The sequence below is a fragment of the Pseudorca crassidens genome, chromosome 20, assembly GCF_039906515.1.
Source record: "Pseudorca crassidens isolate mPseCra1 chromosome 20, mPseCra1.hap1, whole genome shotgun sequence".
NCBI classification, from domain to species: Eukaryota; Metazoa; Chordata; class Mammalia; order Artiodactyla; family Delphinidae; genus Pseudorca; species Pseudorca crassidens.
In genome coordinates this window covers 44961689-44984010 of record NC_090315.1, presented here as the reverse complement: position 1 = coordinate 44984010, position 22322 = coordinate 44961689, and the positions used below count along the sequence as shown (strand labels likewise).

At 38.3% G+C, this 22322-nt stretch overlaps 1 protein-coding gene across 1 annotated transcript in view; it reads right to left on the bottom strand.

Moving 5' to 3' along the window:
• The window catches only part of TANGO6 (transport and golgi organization 6 homolog), a 175510-nt gene that overhangs the window by 140012 nt on the left and 13176 nt on the right, over window positions 1-22322 (bottom strand). Inside the window, exons 3-7 of the mRNA XM_067718428.1 lie at window positions 21413-21529; window positions 19620-19761; window positions 13603-13739; window positions 11194-11356; window positions 7898-7980 (exon numbers count right to left, since the gene is read on the bottom strand). Of these exons, the coding sequence (XP_067574529.1) occupies window positions 7898-7980; window positions 11194-11356; window positions 13603-13739; window positions 19620-19761; window positions 21413-21529 (642 nt within the window). The remainder of the gene's footprint in view (window positions 1-7897; window positions 7981-11193; window positions 11357-13602; window positions 13740-19619; window positions 19762-21412; window positions 21530-22322) is intronic.

The following is a 22322-nucleotide window of genomic DNA, read 5'->3' as shown; positions in this document are numbered from 1 at the left end:
GTCTTGGGCAAGTACTGTGAGGAATACTAAAAGGCAACATCTCTCCACCCCCACTATTGAATTCTGGCCATTCCTCTTAAGAGCAAGAAAATATCCAAATCAGAAAGCACTGGAATTCTTTTACCCTGCCCTACCCAGAACCAGTCTCTATGCAATATGGGCCTCTCTTCACCTCTGTAGGCAAAGAAAAAAACACGACTCCCTCTCATACCAGGGAGGACAAAAGAATATAAACTTTCTAGAGATTAGGCCCCAGACACTCAGAGGCAGAGGAGACAGAATGGGAAGCCACTGGACTAAAAGCTATTTGAGCAGCATATGCCCTTTTTGGCTTACATAATTTTACCAGAAATAAGGTACACACATAGAAATGACAAGAATTATTTATGCAGATGAAGTACAAGTGGCTATGCCAAGTTTTCATTTCAATTCAACTAGCATTTGTATATATACCTGTACTGCTGAGAACTTTCCACCTGGCCCACCAGAGCCACACTGCTCTATTCCCTACTGTATGTGAAGGATGCAAGTGTAAAAAGCCCTTCCCTTGTCATTGTTCCTGCATAAAATTTTCATTCAGAGAGCTGAGAGTTTATTCCTTTAAATACCAAAATGTACTTATATTTTAACAATTTTGGAAGGAAATATTTCTAAAATGAATTATATGCAATCCCTTCCTTCTTAAACAAAGTATACTGAACACAGTGGTCCCAACATACTTTGCTTTTCAACTGATTATGCCCTTTGGGGGTATTTTTTCTGTCTCTTTCCTTGGTCCTCTCTGCTCTTGTCATTGTGCCTTAGTTAGTCTAACTAACTTCTAATTTGTTACTTCTAATTCTGCTATGGTCTTAAAAATCAGATAACCAGTCTGACCAGGACTGTGTATAAAGCAAAGAAGAAACTGGCTCTGAGGACTAAGGGGCTCTGCAGTTAGACTGAGAAGGCAGCCAGATGGACAGCTGTCATAACACAGGTGACATGGGGTGTTAAATTGGAAATGTCAAGTGAAGCACCAAGATAAAATAGACTTAAAACTCCAAAGTAAGACACCAGACCATGATGAGATCAAGACTATAAAAACTCCTCATTCAGAAAGAGGGTAGAGAAGATCAAAGGTGTGGAGACTGAGAAGAGACTGATGAGGAGGATTTCTTTAGAGAAAGCTGTTGGTCAGAGTGAGTCCAATCCCACAACCCACCAATGATAAAAAGACAACCCAATTTAAAAATAGGCAAAAGGGGCTTCCTTGGTGGTGCAATGGTTAAGAATCCGCCTGCCAATGCAGAGGACACGGGTTTGAGCCCTGGCCCGGGAGGATCCCGCATGCTGCAGAGCAACTAAGCCCGTGCACCACAACTACTGAGCCTGTGCTCTAGAGCCTGTGAGCCACAACTACTGACCCCATGTGCCACAACGACTGAAGCCTGGCGCCTAGAGCCCGTGCTCTGCAACAAGAGGAGCCACCACAATGAGAAGCCCACGCACCGCAACAAAGAGTAGCCCCCGCTCACCACAACTAGAGAAAGCCCGTGCACAACAACGAAGGCCCAATGCAGCCAAAAATAAATAAATAAAATTAATTTTTAAAAAATAAAAATGGGCAAAGGTTCTTAACAGAAATTTCTCCAAGGAAGACATCCAAATGGCCAATAAGCACATGACAGGCTGTTCAACATCATTAGTCATTAGGGAAATGTAAATCAAAGCCACAAGGAGATGTTACTTTACTCCCACTAGGAAGGCTATTTTTTAAAAAAGGATGATAACAAACGTTGACCATAATCTGGATAAACTGGAATTCTCATATATTGCTGGTGGGAATGTAGAATGGTGTGGCCACTTTAGAAAATGATCTGGCAGTACCTCAAAAGGTTAAACATAGAGTTACCATATGATCCAGCAATTCCACTCCTATGTATACACCCAAGAGAAATGACAACATACATACACACAAAAACCTGTACATGAATGTCCACAGCAACACTGTTCATAACACTCCAAAATGTGGAAACAACACAAATTTCCATCAGCTGATAAACAGGTAACAAAATGTGATATAACCATACAACAGAACACCATTTGGCATTAAAAGGTATGAAGTACTGCTTCATGATAAAATACGGATGAATCTTAAAAACACTGAAGAGCCAACTACAAAAGACCACATATTATATGATTTCATTTATATAAAATGTCCAGAATAGGCAAATCTACAGAGACAGAAAGTATATTAGTGGTTGCCTAGGGCTGGGGGCAAAGTGGAGAGAATGGGAGGTTACAGCTAATAAGTATGGAGTCCTTTCAGGAGGGATAAAAATATTCTAAAATTAGATTGTGGTGATGGTTGCACAACACTGTGAAATACCAAAAACACTGAACTGAGCACTTAAATCGGTGAATTGTGAGGTATGTGAGTTCCATCTCAATAAATCTGTTAAAAAGAAAAGGAGAGAGAGAGAGAGAGCGAGAGAGAGAGAGAGAACACCAGAGCTGGAAATGTTCCCAAATGCCTCTCTAAAATTAAAACACCCTCTTGTACCCTCTTGTTACCGAGTGAGTTGCTGGATCAATTCAACCATCCCAGATGTTTTCCTTATTTCCTGCCTTTGAGCTGTACTCTATAATTTAGTATTAGCAGAAAGTTAATAAAGACAACATACTCTTTGTTGCTAAATTCTGCACAATGTTTACCATTTTCCTCCAACGTACACATTTCCTCTGTTTTCCCTCTGCAGCTGAGCTGCCAAAACCTTGTAGAGAGAATAAACTTCTACACCCCTTCCTGCTTTCAAGACAGTCCCAGCCCTTGTGCAAAACCAAGTGTCTACAGCAAACTAATGTTTTGCTTGTCTCTCCAGGAGGTTTTTAATTCATTAAACTGTTCACCGAACAATGAGGGTTTTTCCCGCCTTATGGGGGGCAACAATAGGAGAAATGGCAAGGACTATTTCTCAATCTCTCTGATTTTTAGAGGCTAATTCACTTGTCAGAAAGAAGTTGTTTTGCTTTCCTTTCCTCCTAAAAGCAATTTATTGACATCTACCTAACACTATGAGGGGGTTGTACCAAAGTTTAGACAAAATTAGTCCTACTCCTACCAGCACTTTCAAGTCTTTCTAACATTCCACACCTGGCTATTTTACAATTTTTCATCATGATATTTCTTAGATGGAACATGACTGAAGATAACCTTTCTAAAAGTTATTTGGGCTTTATTCTCTAATTCAGAAAGTTTGCTTTCTAGATTGCTCTGTATAATTCCTTGTCTTCATATTATCTGAAAAGTCCCTGCCTACCAACAGGTAGAACAAGATATAAGAACTTTCTTTTCGTAAGTCTCTAAAATGAGGCATTAAAAAATAAAAACAGCATTATAGCCACTAAGTCATCAGGTCCTGTTTTATCTATGAACAATTTAATTCTACACTTGTGTGCCAGGTCAACATTGTAAAGGGTGTACTCTGGTTTTTTTAACAGCAAAATTAAATAAAAGGGTAGTAAATACCCAACTTTTAGTAAAAAGTGAGTGTTATTGAGAATGAGTTTTGAATTTTTAAGCAGCATATATTTATATCTACAAATTTATTAGTATCATACAAAAAGCTTAAACCAAACCAAAACAAAGCTCTTTCTTATCTTAAAGAACATGATTTAAGATTTACTTTACACCCTCATACACTGCTGGGGGCAATGTAAAATGGTGCAACCCCTTTGAAAATGATCTGACAGTACCTCAAATGGTTAAACATAGAGTTACCATATGATCCAGCAATTCCACTCCCAGGTATATACCCAGGAGAAATGAAAACATATGTACACAAATAACTTGTACACAAATGTCCATAGCAGCATTATTCATAATAGCCAAGATGTAGAACCCAAATGTCCATCAAATGGTGAATGGATAAACAAAATATGGTAAATACTTATAACAGAATACTATTCAGCAATAAAAAGGAGTGAAGTACTGCTTCATGCTACAATCGAGATGAACCTTTAAAGCATCACGTTAAGTGAAAGAAGCTAATCACAAAAGACTACATATTGTATGACTCCATTTATATGCAATGTTCAGAATAGGCTAATCTATAGAGACAGAAAGTAGATTAGTGGCTGCCTAACGCTGGGATGTGGGGAGTGGTGTGGGTTTCTTTTGGGGTAATGAAATGTCCTAAAGTTGACTGTGATGACAGCTGCACAAATCTGTGAATATACTAAAAGGCCACTGATTCGCACACTGTAAATGGGTAAACGTACGGCACATAAAATATATCTCATGAAGTTGTCTAAAAAAGATTTACTCTACATCCAAATGTCCATCAACTGATGACAAATAAACAAAATATGTATATATTCATAAAATGAAATATTACTTACAATAAAAAGGGACAAAATATTGATACATGCAACAACCTGGATGAACCTCAGAAACATGATGCTAAGAGGGAGAAGCCAGTCACAAAAGAACACTTATTGCATGAGTCCCTCATATAAAATATCCACAAAAGGCAAATCCATAGAGATACAGAGCAGGTTAGTGGTTGCCTGGGGATTAGGTGTGGGACCAAGGAGTGACTATAAATAGGCACAATGGATCCTTTTGGGGTGATGGAAATGTTCTAAAACTGTAAGGTGGTGATAGTTTCACAACTCTGTAAATTTCCTGAAAAAGCACTGAATTGTATACTTAAAACATTATTTTTTGATCTGTAAAGTCTATTTCAATAAGGCTGTTTTATTAAAAAAAGATTTATTTTAAAAATATTTTAAAGAGGCAAATAACTCAAGTATTAAAATGGGTAAAAAACAAATGAACAGGCAAGTTAAAGAAGAGAATATATGAATGAACCAAAAGACAAAAAAGTTCAACGTCACTAGTAATAAGAGAACTAACTGCTAACCAAAACCACAATGCACCTAACAGACAAAACTCCCTGAAAAAAACTCAAATGTCTACCAAGAGAAGAATAAACAAGTAAATGATGATATAGTCATAAAACAGAATAATATCTGGCAGTAGAAATGAATGGATTAAAGTTAGATATATTACAATGCCATTTAAATAAAATTTAAAATCATGCACAACAATACTAAAAACAGATTAAGGAATAATAAATACAAATTTAGGATTGTGGTTCCCATTGGGTGAGGAGCAAGGCAAATGTGATCAGAGATGGGTTCACAGAGGATTTCAACTGAATTGGTAATGTGTAATTTCTTAAGCTGAGTGGTGGGTACATGAGTGTTTTATTCTTCATTTTTTATTTGGTTTGTTTGAACCATTTCATAACAAACTAAAATTTAAAAATTTACTCTAGGGCTTCCCTGGTGGCGCAGTGGTTGAGAGTCCGCCTGCCGATGCAGGGGACACAGGTTCGAGCCCCAGTCCAGGAAGATCCCACATGCTGCGGAGCGGCTGGGCCCATGAGCCATGGCCGCTGAGCCTGCGTGTCCGGAGCCTGTGCTCCGCAACGGGAGAGGCCACAACGGTGAGAGGCCCGTGTACCGCAAAAAAAAAAAAAAAAAAAAATTTACTCTAAAATGTTTAATTTACTGCCATAGAAAAGAAATAAGAAATGTGGAATAGAAATTTTTTAAGTATTGAAATATAATTCACATACCATAAAATTCACTCTCTAAAATGTACAGTTCAGTGGTTCTTAGTATATTCACAAAATTGCACAACCATCACCACTATCTAATTCCAGAACATCTTCCTTACCTCAGAAAGAAACCTCATTCCCACTATCAGCCACTCCCAACTCCCCAGCCTCAGCCACTAGCAATCACTAATCTACTTTCTGTGTCCATGAATTTGCCTATTCTGAACATTTCATTTAAATGGAATCATACAATGGGTGGTCTTTTGTGTCTAGCTTCTTTAAACATTAAAAAATCATAATTTTAAACTGTTTATCCACTTGCCTCTGTGCATTAAACAGAAGCAGCATCACTGACTTTCCTCACTGTTAGTGGGCAGAATGACAGTGGTCCCCTCCTGTGGCCCTTGGCAGACCAGTTCCATGTGGCTCACCAGGGTCCCAAGGGATGGGGAGGGTCCCAAGGGATGGGGAGTTTCCCCAACTCAGAGGGGCTGACTGTGGGGTCTCTTCCAATCACCCCTTCAGTGTGTGGTGACGAGTCTCGGGTGCCTGTCTACGTGGACTTGTAGATGGTAGTATCCGGTTATAATCAAAGGGCCCTCACAGAATGAACAAGGGGCTTAAGCTTCCTGCCAAGAACCAGCCGGCTGAAGAGGCCAAAGATGCAAACATAGGGGAGGGTGTGGCAACGAGGGGACAGCAACACTGACAGTGCTTGCTCCCCTACAAGTGCTTCAAGTTACTGGTAAAACCAATGACCAACTAGGATCGGCAAAAATTAGACACTGCCAAGAACACTAATGAAATATAAATTTAAGAACATTACAGAAACCATGAACTGTGGCCCCAGGGCCACTGTACACCTAGGTACACAGAGTGATTAGCAACAGATTCTTTTCATCTATATTTAATATGTACTTAGCATTCCCTTTTGTACACTATACTGCAGTTTACGTTAAGATATACCTAAATAGGAAAAAAAAAAGTGTTCATCCATGTTGAAACGTGTATCCATACTTTATTCCTTTTTACAGATGAAAAATATTCCATTATATGAACATATCACATTTGTTAATTCATTCATCAGTTGACAGACATCTCAGCTGTTTCCACATTTTGGCTATTATGAATAAGGATGCTATGAACATTTGTGTACAGGTTTTGTATGAATATGTTTTCACTTCTCTATAACTAAGAGTGCAATTGTTGAGTCATATGATAACTCTATGTTTAACTTTTTAAGGAACTGCCAAACAATATATTCCCAAAGTGGCTGTACCTTTTTACATGAAATATAATTCTGAAAGCTGTTTACTCTTGTAAATGTTTTTAATAGTAAAATATTATTATAAATGTATTGAGGGACTTCACTGGTGGCGCAGTGGTTAAGAATCCACCTGCCAATGCAGGTGACACGAGTTCGAGCCCTGGTCCGGGAAGATCCCACATGCCACAGAGCAACTAAGCCCATGTGCCACAACTACTGAGCCTGCGCTCTAGAGCCCGCGAGCCACAAACACTGAGCCCGCATGCCACGACTACTGAAACCCGTGCACCTAGAGCCTGTGCTCCTCAACAAGAGAAGCCACCGCAATGAGAAGCCCACACACTGCAACGAAGAGTAGCCCCCGCTCACCGCAACTAGAGAAAGCCTGCGCACAGCAACAAAGACCCAATGCAGCCAAAAATAAATCAATAAATTTTTTAAAAATGTATTGAAATAAACTTTAAAGAAGAATATTTACCCCAGTGCCATCTGGGCTTAACACAATGGATTTCATTTTTGTCTAAAAATATGTATTTCATATATATTTATAAGATTGCAATCATAGAGAACATATAATTTATATAAATATTTTTTCATTTTCAGTATATATTTCGGAAGTCATTTCTATGACTCATTTATTCCAACTTCTTTATGATGATGATTCTATCAAAAAATTATAAAGTAGATTCAATATTATCATACAGTAAATTTTAGGAAGCCTACAGTATTGCAAATTCCTTTGTCAATTCCTTCAAAGACACACTTTCATCAGTGGCATGTGTCACTTAGAGAATCTGAACTGTTTAAGATTCAGAGTAAATGATGAAATTGACAGAGTTTCAAAATGTATCAGTTTTTTCACTAACAACTTACAGTTTCCAGTTTTCAAGGTAAAAAGATTTTGATGGTTTGGAATTTAAGATTAGTCATTCCAATTCTTGAAGTACCAGTTTAAAAGGCAAAATTATTTTAAAAGACTAAGTACAAATATTAACTGAAAACACTAGTGACTCAAATTACCAACCTTATATACATCCTCAATACATCTACTAAGTTCTTCTTCTGTCACCAAAATGGTCCCTGGCACCATGTCACTCTCTGAAACCTCTAAAGAAAAGAAAACAAAATTACCCACACTCAGCACCTCATTGAATAGAAGAAGCTGGGCCTAAGGAAAAAAGTTTTACTAGAAAGTTCAGGAAGTAACAGCTAAAATTAGAAAATCAACATAGTTACAATACAGCATCATTCAAATACAATATTTCACAGAATGTTTCATTGATTATAAACATGCATTGTTATTTTATGTATCACTAAGAAAGAAAAAAACACTGCCAAGTAACCTATGAAACATTATCACTTGGGATTTTAATTTTAAATTAACGAATGAAAAGTTGGACATTAAATTAAGTGAAAATGGCAGAATCAATGGTTGTGTCTGGGTGACTGGTACACAGGTGTTCATTATACTATTCTCTGTACATGTGTTTGAAAATTTCCCTTTAAAAAGTTTTAAGGGACTTCCCCGGCGGTCCAGTGGTTAACACTCCGAGCTTCCACTGCAGGGGGTACAGGTTCAATCCCTTGTCAGGGAACCAAGATCCCACATGCTGCTTGGTGTGGCCAAAAAAAAAAAAGTTTTAAAACAGAGCTTTTTAAAAAAAGTATTAAGAGAACTCTCCTAGATTTATTTTATACAGTATTGTTATATGTCATTTTTTTTTCCTTTGTCCACTCCATGAAGCATGCAGGATGTTAGTTCCCCGACCAGGGGTCGACCCTGTGTCCCATGTAGTGGAAGTACGAAGCCCTAACCACTGGACTGCCAGGGAATTCCCTATCATTCTTGATACAAGCTAAATAATTGGAATAAACAGGATAAGGAATTAAAACTGCACATTAAGTGTCCAACTCTTCTGAAACATTTCAACACCATTACCGGTATCTGTGTTTTGCCATAATATATCGTTCTCTGTGCCACAGAGTACAGTGATGTGATATCCTTAAGAGTCCTCCACTTTACTATCGTCTTCAAGATTTTCTTCTAAGTCACTGACATCCATTCTACAAATTTTAACGCTCATTTGCGGGCACAACAATGCCACAATTGCTACCTGGCCAACAATGATTGTGAGATGGGCAATTACAGTTGCTAAAATGTGAAAAAGATTTCGAAAATAAAATTTTTTTTTAATGTGAAAAAAAGTGCATCTTGGAATTGATAAAATATGATAATTCATCATAATTGCCACATAGTCCTAAAAATGTGATGCCATATGAAAAACAAAATAAGAAAGCTTATACTTTAGAGATTGTTTTTCCAGGGGCAATGATGGGGTATATATATAAGATCAGTCATATTCTTACCCAATCCTTTTTGTTATCAATAGATTGTATATGCAAAACATGTAGCTGGTGTTACAGATATAACCTAACACATGAAAATGCAGGGTAAATAGGTGTCCAATAAATATTCTTTGAATGAATGAACAAGGCCCAGGACAAAAATAATTGACCCACAACTGGACTGAATCTAGGCGTCCCAAGCACAGTGCTCTAGACCAGGGGTCAAACTTGAACACACACTTGAATTACCAAAAGGGCCTTTTAAAACAGTGTTGGGTCCCACATCACAGTTTCTAATTCAGTAGGTCTGTGGTGGAGCCCAAGAAGTTGTATTTCTAATAAATTCCCAGGTGATGCTGATGCTGCTAGTCCTGGGACCACACTTTGAGAACACACTCCAGACTAAAGGAAACACCTAGTCAGTCACAGACAAGAAGATAAATAGATTAGTATTGAGGTATAGTCTTAACACATGAAATTAGATATAAATGCTAGGCCTTAATGACAAGGGCCAACAGAAATAATACTTCATTTTTTGAATCATTTTTTGAAGAAATACTAATTCTAGACTAGATTTTTATTAAATGTATAAAGAAATTTTAATTATTTATTCAAATACGTTTATCATGTCTGAATAATCACGAATTTCACTCCACCAAAGCTCAATCTCGTGCTTACTATGCACAAGAATTAGATTTTCTCCATTCTCACCCACCTAAACCCCTCTAAACACACTCAGAAAAATTCACCCTGTAAATGACTTTTATACAAAGTCTACAACAGAACTAAATTGGGCTTAACCACAACATCAATTTTTCTCTTTATTTTTAACCTCAGAAAAGACTATATGGAAAGGTTTTTTTTACTCACTAAGAATGCTGAAATGATACTCTGTATCCCAGCATTAATCTCAATAAAGCATGAACACACACTGCGGGAAGTGCTGAAAATGTCAATCTTTTAACACATTAAAACTGGCCAAATCTGGGAAACTTTAAGCTTCAAAATGAATGATAGGAATGCTCAGTCACCCACTGAATAAAAAAAGAATCTATGAATGTGTATTGATACTTAAATAATTATTCTTTTAAAAAGAGATGAGGCAAGGAGAAAAGAAAAGCTCTTCCTTACAGAAGAATACCAACTAACAAATTAGAAACAATAAAAAAAATAGAAAGTCACCATTTTATGAGCAAAAATCATCAGTGGATACTAAACCACATTATGAAGGACTGTTGGGAAACAGGATATTCACACTGTCTCATACATCCATCATCCCACAGATTATTATTAATTACAAAGGGAGGAAGGTATTTTTACAGTGGAGAAATCTGGTTGCTACCACTTTAATCAAATAGTCAAATTTAACATCACTAATAATGGAATAAACTGATAACATGTGCCCCTAATCTGATGCACTAAAAAAAAAAAAAAACATCATATGTAGTACTCCTGCCAAAATGTTAACCTGGATCTAATCAAGAGGAAACAATGAGACAAATACAAATTGAAGAACATTCTATAACCTGGGCTTCAAAAGTGTCAGAGTGAAAGACTATTAGGGATCTATTCTACATTACAGAAAACTAAAAAGACATAACAAGTAAATGCAATGTAATTTTTAAAAAACAGCTATAAAGGAAATTCTTGAGACAAATAAAAGATTTGAATAAAGTCTGTATATTCGACGTCTGCAACTAACTCTCAAATGCTTCAGAAAAAAAATACGTATGTGTGTAGGAAGAGAGAAAGAGAAAGTGAACATGTCAAAATGTTAACTACGTGAAGTATATAGGGGTAGGACACTGCATTCTTCTTAGAACTTTTATGAAGTGGATTTTTCAAAACAAAAAATTGGGGGAACAAAAAGTAAAATTAAAGACAATGAACTACCATAGACTTAAGTTATTTAAATCCAAAACACGGAAGAAGGTCCTTTAGAGGGACAGCGAACCACCAGACTTCCTTCTTTACCTGCTGTATTTAAACATCGATGAAGAGGAGCTAACACTGGCTGAAGTAAGTACTTTGCTGCCAGTTGTGGCCGTTCTCTTGACATAGTTATAAAGGTAGTGGTGGCAACTCTCTGAAATTGTAGTCCTGTCAATTTATCTTGAAAGTGAAATAAATCCAAAATCTAAAAGAAAAATTACATGAAGTAAATACCAGGCTCTTTGCAAGAAGCATTACATTAACTAAGAAGACAACACATTAATTTCTTTACGGCAAAAAATAAATTTACTGCAGTAACACTGATCCAATAGAAGTTTTTTTTTTTAATTTAACAACCCAGTGTCAAAGGGTATGAGAACTGAAGGAGCTGTGTTTTTATTAAAAAATTTTATCAGATTTATAAAATACGTGCTCATTGTAGGAAATTTGGAGAATAAATTTTTAAGAAGAAAATTAAATCTTCCCAAATTACTATAAACATTTTGGGTGTATTTTTTTCCACTATGTTTCCTGTATAATTCTTTTTTCTTTTCAATTAAGGCCATACTTAATATTCAGTTTTGTGTATTGCTGAAACCTTCTCATACTGTTATAAATTCCTCAAAAATATTATTTCCAGATATTCAGTTTTTCCCCAAAATTTTGCTATGATAAATAGCAATTATGGGGTCAAGGTGTATAAATATATTCAGAATCTGAAGAGCCTGTCAGTTCTGAACAAAAGTCTACTTTATTCTCAAAAATAAACACTGATCTCTCGTGCTTGAGTTTAAGCACCCAACTGAAAAGCACATTCTGTTCCTGGCTTAAAACTGACTCTTGTACTTTTTGTAGACAGGAGAATCTTCTGTTCAAAAACTGTATGTGACCTCTGACACTGCCAAAGAGAGACTAAGTAAGATTAAAACCTATGACTTGATTTTATCATTTCCTTAAGTGCCCAAACTATAGCTACTAGTTTTGGAAAATATTTACTCATCATTGCAAATGATAACTTTATCCTGTAAGATAATTTATACTTAATATTTTCCAATATAAGATTTTGCATTGTGATATTTGTTCCCATGCATGCCTACCCATGAGAATCCCGCAGACCAGCATAACAACTGAATGACTTTCTTCACACTGTACACCAAAAGGCATATCTTACATCTAAACGCATGGGGAGTGCTGACTAAGAACACTCCTTCCACACTTTCACCTAATCAGATTAACAAAGAAAAGTTTTGTAACACATTGCATAGGCAAAAGTGTGGGAAAGCAGATACATAAATAATATCAATCAAAAATTTAAATACACATACCCTTTAAGCCAGTAATGTCAATTCTAAGAATTCTCCCTGTGATAATACTTGCACATAGGCAAGATTTATAGATATTAACTGGAACATAGTTTGTAACAGCAAAAGAATGGAAACAACTTAAATGTCCATTAATAGGAAGGTAGGTAGGGCTTCCCTGGTGGTGCAGTGGTTAAGAATCCGCCTGCCAATGCAGCGGACACGGGTTCGAGCCCTGGTGTGGGAAGATCCCACATGCCGCGGAGCAACTAAGCCCCTGTGCCACAACTACTGAGCCTGCGCTCTAGAGCCCGCGAGCCACAATTACTAAGCCCACGTGCCACAACTACTGAAGCCTGTGCACCTAGAGCCCATGCTCCACAACAAGAGAAGCCACCAAAATGACAAGCCTGCACACTGTAACAAAGAGTAGCCCCTGCTTGCTGCAACTAGAGAAAGCCTGTGCACAGCAACGAAGACCCAATGCAGCCAAAAATAAATAAATTTATTTATTTATTAAAAAAAATAGGAAGCTAGTTAAATAAATTATGGTACATAATATGATGAAATACCTATGTACCCAAGAAAAAGAATGATGAAATGATCTCTAAGGTACACTGTTAAGTGAGAAAAGCAAAACTGAAAAACAGTGTGTGGAGCATGTTATCATTTGGATAAAAATTAGAATATATACACAGATATACACACATATAGTTGTATACACATGATACACAGACTACCTCTGCAAAATAAATAAGAAATTGGTACAGAGACGGGAGGGAGACTTACTTTTCCATTTACTCTTTTGTGCTTTTAAATTGTGTACCATGTTAATTTACCTCGTTTATTAAATACCTATTTTTTAAAAAACTAATAAAAAACACAGAAAAGATAATGAATATGATGAAACTGTAGTTTCATATTCCAGCTCTGAGAGCAAGCTAGTCAGTTATTAATGGTTAGGGGTTCTGAAACCTAACAGGTCAGTCTCTCCCACAGGTTTTTAATCAGTTATGAAGAAGGCCCCTCACTGAATAATAAACTTAAACATTATATTGTTTTTAACTCAATATCAGACGAACATTAAAAGTCCTCTTTTTATAAATAAGCAGATAATCCTCAAACAGTCAAAAGAAACAAAATGATTTACCTGGGGGCAGATATCTCTATAATAATCCTCTGGTGAAACAGACTGCTGGGGACAAGAGGCCAAAATCTTTGCAATTAGGTCACACTTCTTCCAATCGGCAGCTGTGGCCTCAGCATCACTCCCACCAGCCGCCCCGGCTGTCAGCAATGGATAGAGATATCAAAAACTCATCGCAGTTCACCACAGAAGGTCCTTAAAATTTACAGTAAGAACTATTTTTTCCCTACTGAAAGCTGTTAATTTCCTCTGTAAGATAAGCTATCCCTCCGTACTTTCCTTTTGATGTTGGTTTCTGCGAGGCTCAGAAAAAAGCAGCACTTAACCATTGTAATGATATTATTCATACGACTTGAACACTAGCTTCTTCTTAGTATTTATTACTTTTTAAATGATTAATATTATTATTCTGTCTCTTTATATACGTCATGTATTTCAAAGTGTCTTTTCTTTTTTTTCTTTTGGCTGTGTTGGGTCTTTGTTGCTGCACATGGGCTTTCTCTAGTTGCGGCAAGCGGGGGCTACTCTTCGTTGTGGTGCGCAGGCTTCTCACTGTGGTGGCTTCTCCTGTTGCAGAGCACGGGCTCTAGGCATGCAGGCTTCAGTAGTTGTGGCACATGGGCTCAGTAGTTGTGGCTCGCTTGCAGGCTCTAGAGCGCAGGCTCAGTAGCTGTCACGCACAGGCTTAGCTGCTCTGCGGTGTGTGGGATCTTCCTGGACCAGGACTCGAACCCATGACACCTGCATTGGCAGGTGGATTCTTAACCACTGCGCCACCAGGGAAGCCCTCAAACTGTCTTAAACCAAAACTGTGGAGTAACAGGTCCCAAATTTACCTTACCATCTTAGATGATTAGAAAATGGGACAAAATACGTAAACAATGGTTTTCAGACACTGGACAACAAGCAGCCCAAGAACACTGAACCCTAAGAGAATGGAAGCAAAAAAGTGAGTCCCGTGAATACCCTAGTCTATTACCTAGAGAGAGTTTTGAGGCTACACCACAGCTAAGGAAAGCCCAAACGAAGCCTGCCACCTTGTTGAATTAAAGAAACACAGTTCAGAGTTCAGGGAGACCAAAACAGAATTTTCAGGGCAAAACACCAGAGAAGTGAAAGCTACACAAAGAGGGAGCTCCAGAGATCTGCAGGGGAATCCTCTCTCAAGTCTTTCATGGAGTATGATCTGTGTATGTGTGTGAGACAAAAAATCCAAGGCAAAGAACCACAGAAAGGAGTAGGGGGAACAATCCCCACAGTTCACACAGGGCTTGGAATAGTTTATGTTCCCACTAGTGAGCATGGGAAAGCCTCCTAATATACAGAATATCAGAAAGGTATTACCTTAGTAGTGGTGCCAAATTACCTTGGGTTAAAGGCTGCTTTAGACCCACAGTAACAAGGCTTAAAAGCCAGGATTGAAGGGCTCAAACTGATTCTAAGAAAATTAACTGCATCCCAGAACAAAACCCAACAAAGGAATACAACAAAATCTAGCACCCAACAAGGTAAAATTAAAACATCCAATATACATTAAAAAATTACCAGGAGGGCTTCCCTGGTGGCGCAGTGGTTGAGAGTCCGCCTGCCGATGCAGGGGACACGGGTTCATGCCCCGGTCCGGGAAGATCCCACATGCCGCAGAGCGACTGGGCCCGTGAGCCATGGCGGCTGAGTCTGCGCGTCCGGAGCCTGTGCTCCACAATGGGAGAGGCCACAACAGTGAGAGGCTCACGTACCGCAAAAAAAAAAAAAAAAAAAAATTACCAGGCAAGGGACTTCCCTGGTGGCGCAGTGGTTAAGAATCTGCCTGCCAATGCAGGGAACATGGGTTCAATCCCAGGTCCGGGAAGATCCCACATGCTGCAGAGCAACTAAGCCCGTGCACCACAACTAATGATCCTGAGCTCTAGAGCCCACGAGCCACAACTACTTAGCCCACATGCCACAACTACTGAAGCTCACGTGCCTAGAGCCCATGCCCCACAACAAAAGAAGCCACTGCAATGAGAAGCCCATGCACCTCAATGAGTAGCCCCCGCTCGCTGCAACTAGAGAAAGCCCGTGCACAGCAACGAAGACCCAACGCAGCCAAAAATAAAATAAATAAATTAAAAAAAAAATTACCAGGCATATCCATTCAGTGAAATATTTTCAGTCATAAAAAGGAACAAAGGACTGATTCATGGTATAACATTATGCTAAGTGACTCAAACCAGACACCAAAGACCACATATTGCATGATTCCATTTGGATGAAATACCTAGAATAGGCAAATCCATCAAGACGGAAAGTAGATTAGTGCTTACAAAGGTTTGGAGGAGGGGAGAATGGGGAGTGATTGCTAATGGGTAAGAGGTTTTTTTGGGGGAATGATGAAAATGTTTTGGAATTAGATATTGGTGATGGTTACACAACTCTGTGAATATACTAAAAACCATTAAACTGTACTCTTTAAAAGAGTAAATTTTATGGTATGTGAATAACTTCTCAATTTAAAAAACCTACTAGGTATGCAAAGAAGCAAAAAGGAACATAACAAGAAGGAAAAATCAGTAAAAACAGACACATAAAAACAGAGGTGACAATTAGGAGACAAGGACATTAAACAGCTATTATAAACTTATTCTCTATTTTCAAAAAGGTAAAGAAAAGAATGATCATAATGAGGAAAGAAATGGAAGATATTAAAAAGACCCAAACTGAACCTCTAGTAATGAAAAACCTAATAAATGAGGGAAATTCCCTGGCGGTCCAGTGGTTAGGACTCTGCGCTCTCAGTGCCAAGGACCGAGGTTCAATCCGTGTTCAGGAAACTAAGATCCCACAAGCCGTGCAGCGCAGCCAAAAAAAAAAAAAATCTGAAATGAAAAATATGGCAGATGGAATTAACAGCAGATTAGATACTGCAGAATAAAAGATTAATAAACTTGAACATGTAGCAATAGAAATTATCCAAAATGAAACACAGAGAGAAAAAGACTAAAAGAAATCAACAGAGAAACACTATCTTTTAGGACAATATTAAGTATAATATTAGGTATAATTCAAATTCCAGAAAGAAAAAAGAAGGGAAGACAGAAAAAAAATATTTGAAGATAATGTCTGAGAAATTTCCAAATATGATGAAAACTATAAACCCTCAGCTCCAAGAAGCTTAAGAAAACTTAAGCAGAAAAAACATGAAGAAAACCACCCACACCAAGGCATATCATAATAAAATTTCTAAAAACCAGTGATAAACAGAAAAATCTTAAAAGCAGCTAGAAAAAAAAGGTGTATCAGATACAGAGGAACAAAGACAAAAATGACAGTAGACTTTGCATCAGAAATCATGCAAGCCAGAAGACAATGGAGTAACATCTTTAAAGCACTAAAAGAAAAAGCGATCAACCTAGAGTTCTGTATCCAGCAAAAATATTTTCAAAAAAGATGGTGAAATAGGCTTTTTCAAACAAACAAGAGCTAAGGGGATTCATTGCCAGTAGATCTGCACTATAAAAAAGGTTAGAGTTCTTCAGGCAGAAGGAAATTTGAATTAAAATTTGGATCTACACAAAGAAACGAAGAACACCAGAAATGGCAAATATGCGAGTAAATATAAACTGCCTCAAATCATTGAGAATAAACCATATATATATTCATATACGAATAAGTAGCAAAATTAGGGTTCTAAGTTTCTTATAGAAGCTCCCCAATTTGCATGCCCTTGGGTGAAGTCTAAGCTTTCTCTGGAAAAAGAAGATGCAAGGACCTATCTGCATGTGAAACTTCTCACAGGTAACTGTTAATTTTCCATTTCATGGGTCCTAGAAGCCAATGCAGGCAGAACTGGGGAGGCAACATTACAGCCACTGCAGACCAAATCTACCAATGTCTGCCAACCACACTGACCTCACTTTTGTCCGACAGGACCAAGGTACATTGACCACCCCAGAAATGGAAAGTCAAGATCGATTCTCTCTCTCCTCCTCCCTCCCCACATAACCAGCCCTTCATTAAGTTCTGGCAACTCTTCCCTTAAATACGTCTTATATTCATTCATTTCTCTGCATTTCCACTGCCACCGCATTGATCCAAGCCACTGTGATCTCTCAGATGACTGCTTCTTCTTAACTGTTTTCCCCACTTCTGCTCTTACTCAACCCATTCTTCACAATACATCCAGAAATATATTTCTAAAATGTAGATTTGATCCTGTCTCTCTCCTTAAAACCCTCCAGTGGTATCTCATTGCCCTCAGAATAAAGTTCAAAACCCTGAACTAGGCCTAAATGCCTCCATGATGTGGCTCCTGCCCACCCCTCCACCCTCATTTCACACCCCTCCCTCATCTCATACCACTTTCCCTGCACTCTCTACCCTCCCTGCTCTACCCATACTGAAATTTCCTCAAAAACACTGTTCTTTCCTACGTCAGTTCCTTCATACATGGATCCTCTCTAACTATACAGTCTTCCCTCACTCTTCAATGAACATATTCCTACTCAGCATTCAGGACTCAGTTTAAATGTTATTTCCATCAAAAGGCAATTAAGTTTGTGGTAATTTGTTACAGCAGCAATAGGAAATTAACGTGCAGGGGATACAGGAGACAAGGGACCAAATACAAAAGAAAGCCAAGGGGATCACCAGGAAAAAGGTGAAGGGAGATCCTAGGATGACAGCTTTGTGGAGGTAATTAGTCCAAATAACAGAAGACTCAGAGACAGAGATGTCTTCAAGAAGATAAAACGGATAGAATAGCTAATGTATTTGAATGTATTAAAAGGAGATTTAAACAACTGGGACACAGTCTGAAAACAGATTAGTGATAAGTACATACAAAACTAAGCAGACAAACAAAACAGATAGCTATTAACTCCAAGTACAAAAGTGTGTAAAAAAGTATACTACAGTAGCTCAGCTGTATATAGTAATCACACAGAAGAGTATAAACACTGAATATTGATCTAACCAAAACTAAGATATGACTATAGGGCATCCCTGGTGGCGCAGTGGTTGAGAGTCCACCTGCCAATGCAGGGGACACGGGTTCATGCCCTGGTCTGGGAGGATCCCACATGCCGCGGAGCTGCTGGGCCCGTGAGCCATGGCCGCTGAGCCTGCGCGTCCAGAGCCTGTGCTCCGCAGCGGGAGAGGCCACAGCAGTGAGAGGCCCGCGTACCAAAAAAAAAAAAAAAAAAAAGATATGACTATATTAAGGGGATGGGAAGTATGCTTGGGTGAATGATGGTAGGGTTGTGAAAGATAACAAAATCCTTTTTCACTGATGGTGAGTTGATAGATGATGCCTAAAACTGAAAAATTAAGAAAGTGCTGTAATCGCATTATAGTTAGAAAAAAAGAGGTAAATACCAGAAGAAACCTGCTAAAAATGATCAAAGTGGTTGCTTCCGAGGATGGGAAATGGAGTGAAATGCTGCCAAGGACTGCTATTTTTCTCTAAAAGCCTATAGACCCATCGACTCTTTAAACTATGTGCATGTATGATTTTGTTTAAAAATCAAAAAATATAAATTAAAAACTACTACCATACTTAACATGATAATGAACCTTCTTTCTATTAATGAGGACTAAAGGAATATAATTGTGGAAATGAATCTAAAATTTCATCCCAAAGTTTGCATCTCTTGGGTATCTCCAGCTTCAGGAGAACTGTTTCGTATTTTAAGTCCTGAGGTGAAGTACTCTTAGCACCCTGACTCTTTTGCACAGAGAATTTCACGTTTTCTATAGGGTTTTACTTAAACTTTTTGTGCAATGTTTTCCTCTGATTGTGTAAGTTATTTGAAACAGTTGACAATATTAGTCAACAACATGAGCAGTGTATCACAACTATTTTTGGAAGAATGGCAAGAAAATGAGTTTCTTTGGAAAAGGAGCTCATTAAGGTTTAACCTCCTCACTCTCCACAAAGTCTAGTCTCCATCAGGTTTTACAGTCAAATGCTAAAGACCAATATTTCACTGTGACTCAAAGGAAAGTGGATACCAAAGTAACAAACATCTATTTCTTACCACCTGCTCCTTCCAAAATGCCCCGGACTACTGCCTGAACACCACTGGGTCTCATCAACCTTTCAGAGAGGAGCTGCCCACACAGACGCCGGAGCCAAGCTGGGGCCCGACACATAACTTGTGTCTTCCCATCCGTGTAGGACTGAAAAAGGAAGGGAAAAGTATGAACTGAATGTCAGTGTAACAGATATGTAGAAATTAAAAATATACAAATATACTGAGTCATACTGATGATTAACCGTATGCTATACAGACTTCAAAAGAGCAAAATTTTTCCCTTAAAAAAAAAAAGAGACTCCTTTACAAAACCTACTTCAGCATCACTTTTAAGAAAGTAAAAATATAGTGAAACTTCTTCAAGTGAAGTATCAAGTGAAATTTCAAACCCAGAAATAGACAAACATGTCTGTGAATAAAATACAGATTTGGGGGACACAAGGTTAATGTAACCAATCTGAATGCAGTCCTTCCAATCAAATCTAGCTTCCGAAGAAGACTCCTATAAACATGACTCACCACTAAGAGGACAGTTCACAACACTGAGAGGACACTAGTCCTTGCCTCCATGGTCTCAGCTGCTCTGATTCCTTTTGACATGGCAGTTTCAAGAAGAGTTCGATTTCTTCAAGAACTCCTTTTTGAGAGCTCTGTGGAGCCGCCATGAACAAAACAGACTTCGTGTCCCTTATTTTGGGCTAGAACGCAAACTATGGTGTGGTCATTCATTGTGTCTAACTATGTGAGCATAAAACTTGGTAAAAGAAAAACATTTAATCCCAACTAGCCTGTTCTCTTTTATTTAAAGAAGATCAATAATTACCATGTATTGAAGGGGTTATGATGTGCCATGCACTGTGGTGGGTACCTCCCCCACAGTCTCAAAAGGAACTTATAAGGAAGGGTCTGTTGTCATCCCCATCCCCATTCTATGGGTAAGGAAACTGAGGGATGGAAAGGCTTTTACTAATTCAAACAACTGCACCCTGGGGTTGAATTCCAGTGTGCCTAACTCCAGAGCCTCTGTTTCTCATCATGCTCTTATAATGTATTTGGTTTAATCTGGCAAACTGTGGACTCATTCAGAGAAGCAGAGTATGAGCCAGAGGAGCCCAATGTGCACCTACAGTAATATTCTAAGGACGAGATGAAAATGACTTCCACTAGGAGATATCTTTGTAGCCAGCTTCAGCTGGTCTTACAGCCAATTCCTCTGGCCCTTCATGCTTTACTCACCTAAACTCATAACTAAAATTTAGGTACTGAAAGAAAATAGATAAATCCAGCTACATCATCAAATTAAATCATTTTGGATAAATAATTATTTTTAATGAAAAAAGAAACTATCTGATGCCTAGCAGAATATATACTATTACGTTTTTCAAAAATGGACCTAAGAACAGTCCATTAATAGCTCTAATTTTAATTTCTTGACTTCAAATACTCCATTCAAAGAATAAGATGTCCAAACACTTCTGCCAGAAGAACGTATTGTCAAACAGCCAAATTTTAATTTAAAAAAAAAAAAGATCCAGTGTGAGAATGAATAAAATATATTTTTGTCATAAGCCTTAAAAAATGATCACAATATTCCTGGGAACAGTGTCCATCATTCCACTAAAAGAAATATCCTTTTAAATTATCCCAAAGGTCAGTGTAATTTAGCTCTACAAATACCATTTAACAATCTAAAAGATGAAATAAGACTCAACTAGATTAATTTCCCAGGAGAAGAAGACAGTACACCACACACTATCATTAAAGATTCACCCACAAGAGTTCCCAGGCATGCATACCTGGGGTGGTCCTCCCTGGAGGATAAGTAATTCTCGGACTGCTAATGGTTGATACACTTGATCCAAGATGTCTCTCAGAGCCTTCCTAGACAGGGCTCTTTCGTCTTCGGTTAGCACCTACAAGAAACACGTATTTGGTTTTTGTGAAATACAAACTAGGCAGGCAATAGAAGGCAATGCTTTGCAATACTGAACAAAGATGCTTGTGAGGGGAGAGGGAGGCAAGCTTCTTTTGCCTCTTGATTTCCTTCTACCTGGAGGAAGCTATAATACTGAAACACTCCTGGCCCTATCTCCATCCCCTCACCCACTTCTGGGCAGGAGATCACACTGATTTATCTGATTGGTGAGTTCTGGCACGCACAGATGAGCTCGCTCCTCTTCTATCTCTTGGGAGCGAGCACATGTTCTGTTCTGCTCTTCCCTGCCGTAGATTTTTCAGGGGCATGTCCCCTGCCAAGGGGCAGAAGGCGCTGCAGTTTTCTGGCACTCTTTAAAACTGGGTGAGAATTGTGTCTAATTCTGGAATGCACTGTTAGGAGACCCATTTGTCTCCCTCTATATACCTTCCAACTCTGCCTTTATGAGTAATAAAGAGGACATTTTGACTTGTCATCTCGTACTCTGTTAACTGTCTTTTAATTGATTCAGAACTTGGGCAGCAAAGAAGGGTGATATTTAATTGGGCCCCCTCTCTGAGCCTCAAGAGACTGTCTCCCTTTGGTAACCTTACAGTCAAGCTCTCAGAGAGTCCTGCCCCTTACAATTTAGCAAACCGTGGTATAGGTGTTGCTTAGAGCAGCAGTTATTGCTGGGACTTGTCCAGCTTCGTAGTGTACACCCACCGTGTCTCCCCTTCTCCCACCCCCTCACTTGGTCCTTTCTCTGTGTTTCTCTTTTCTTTTCTCTC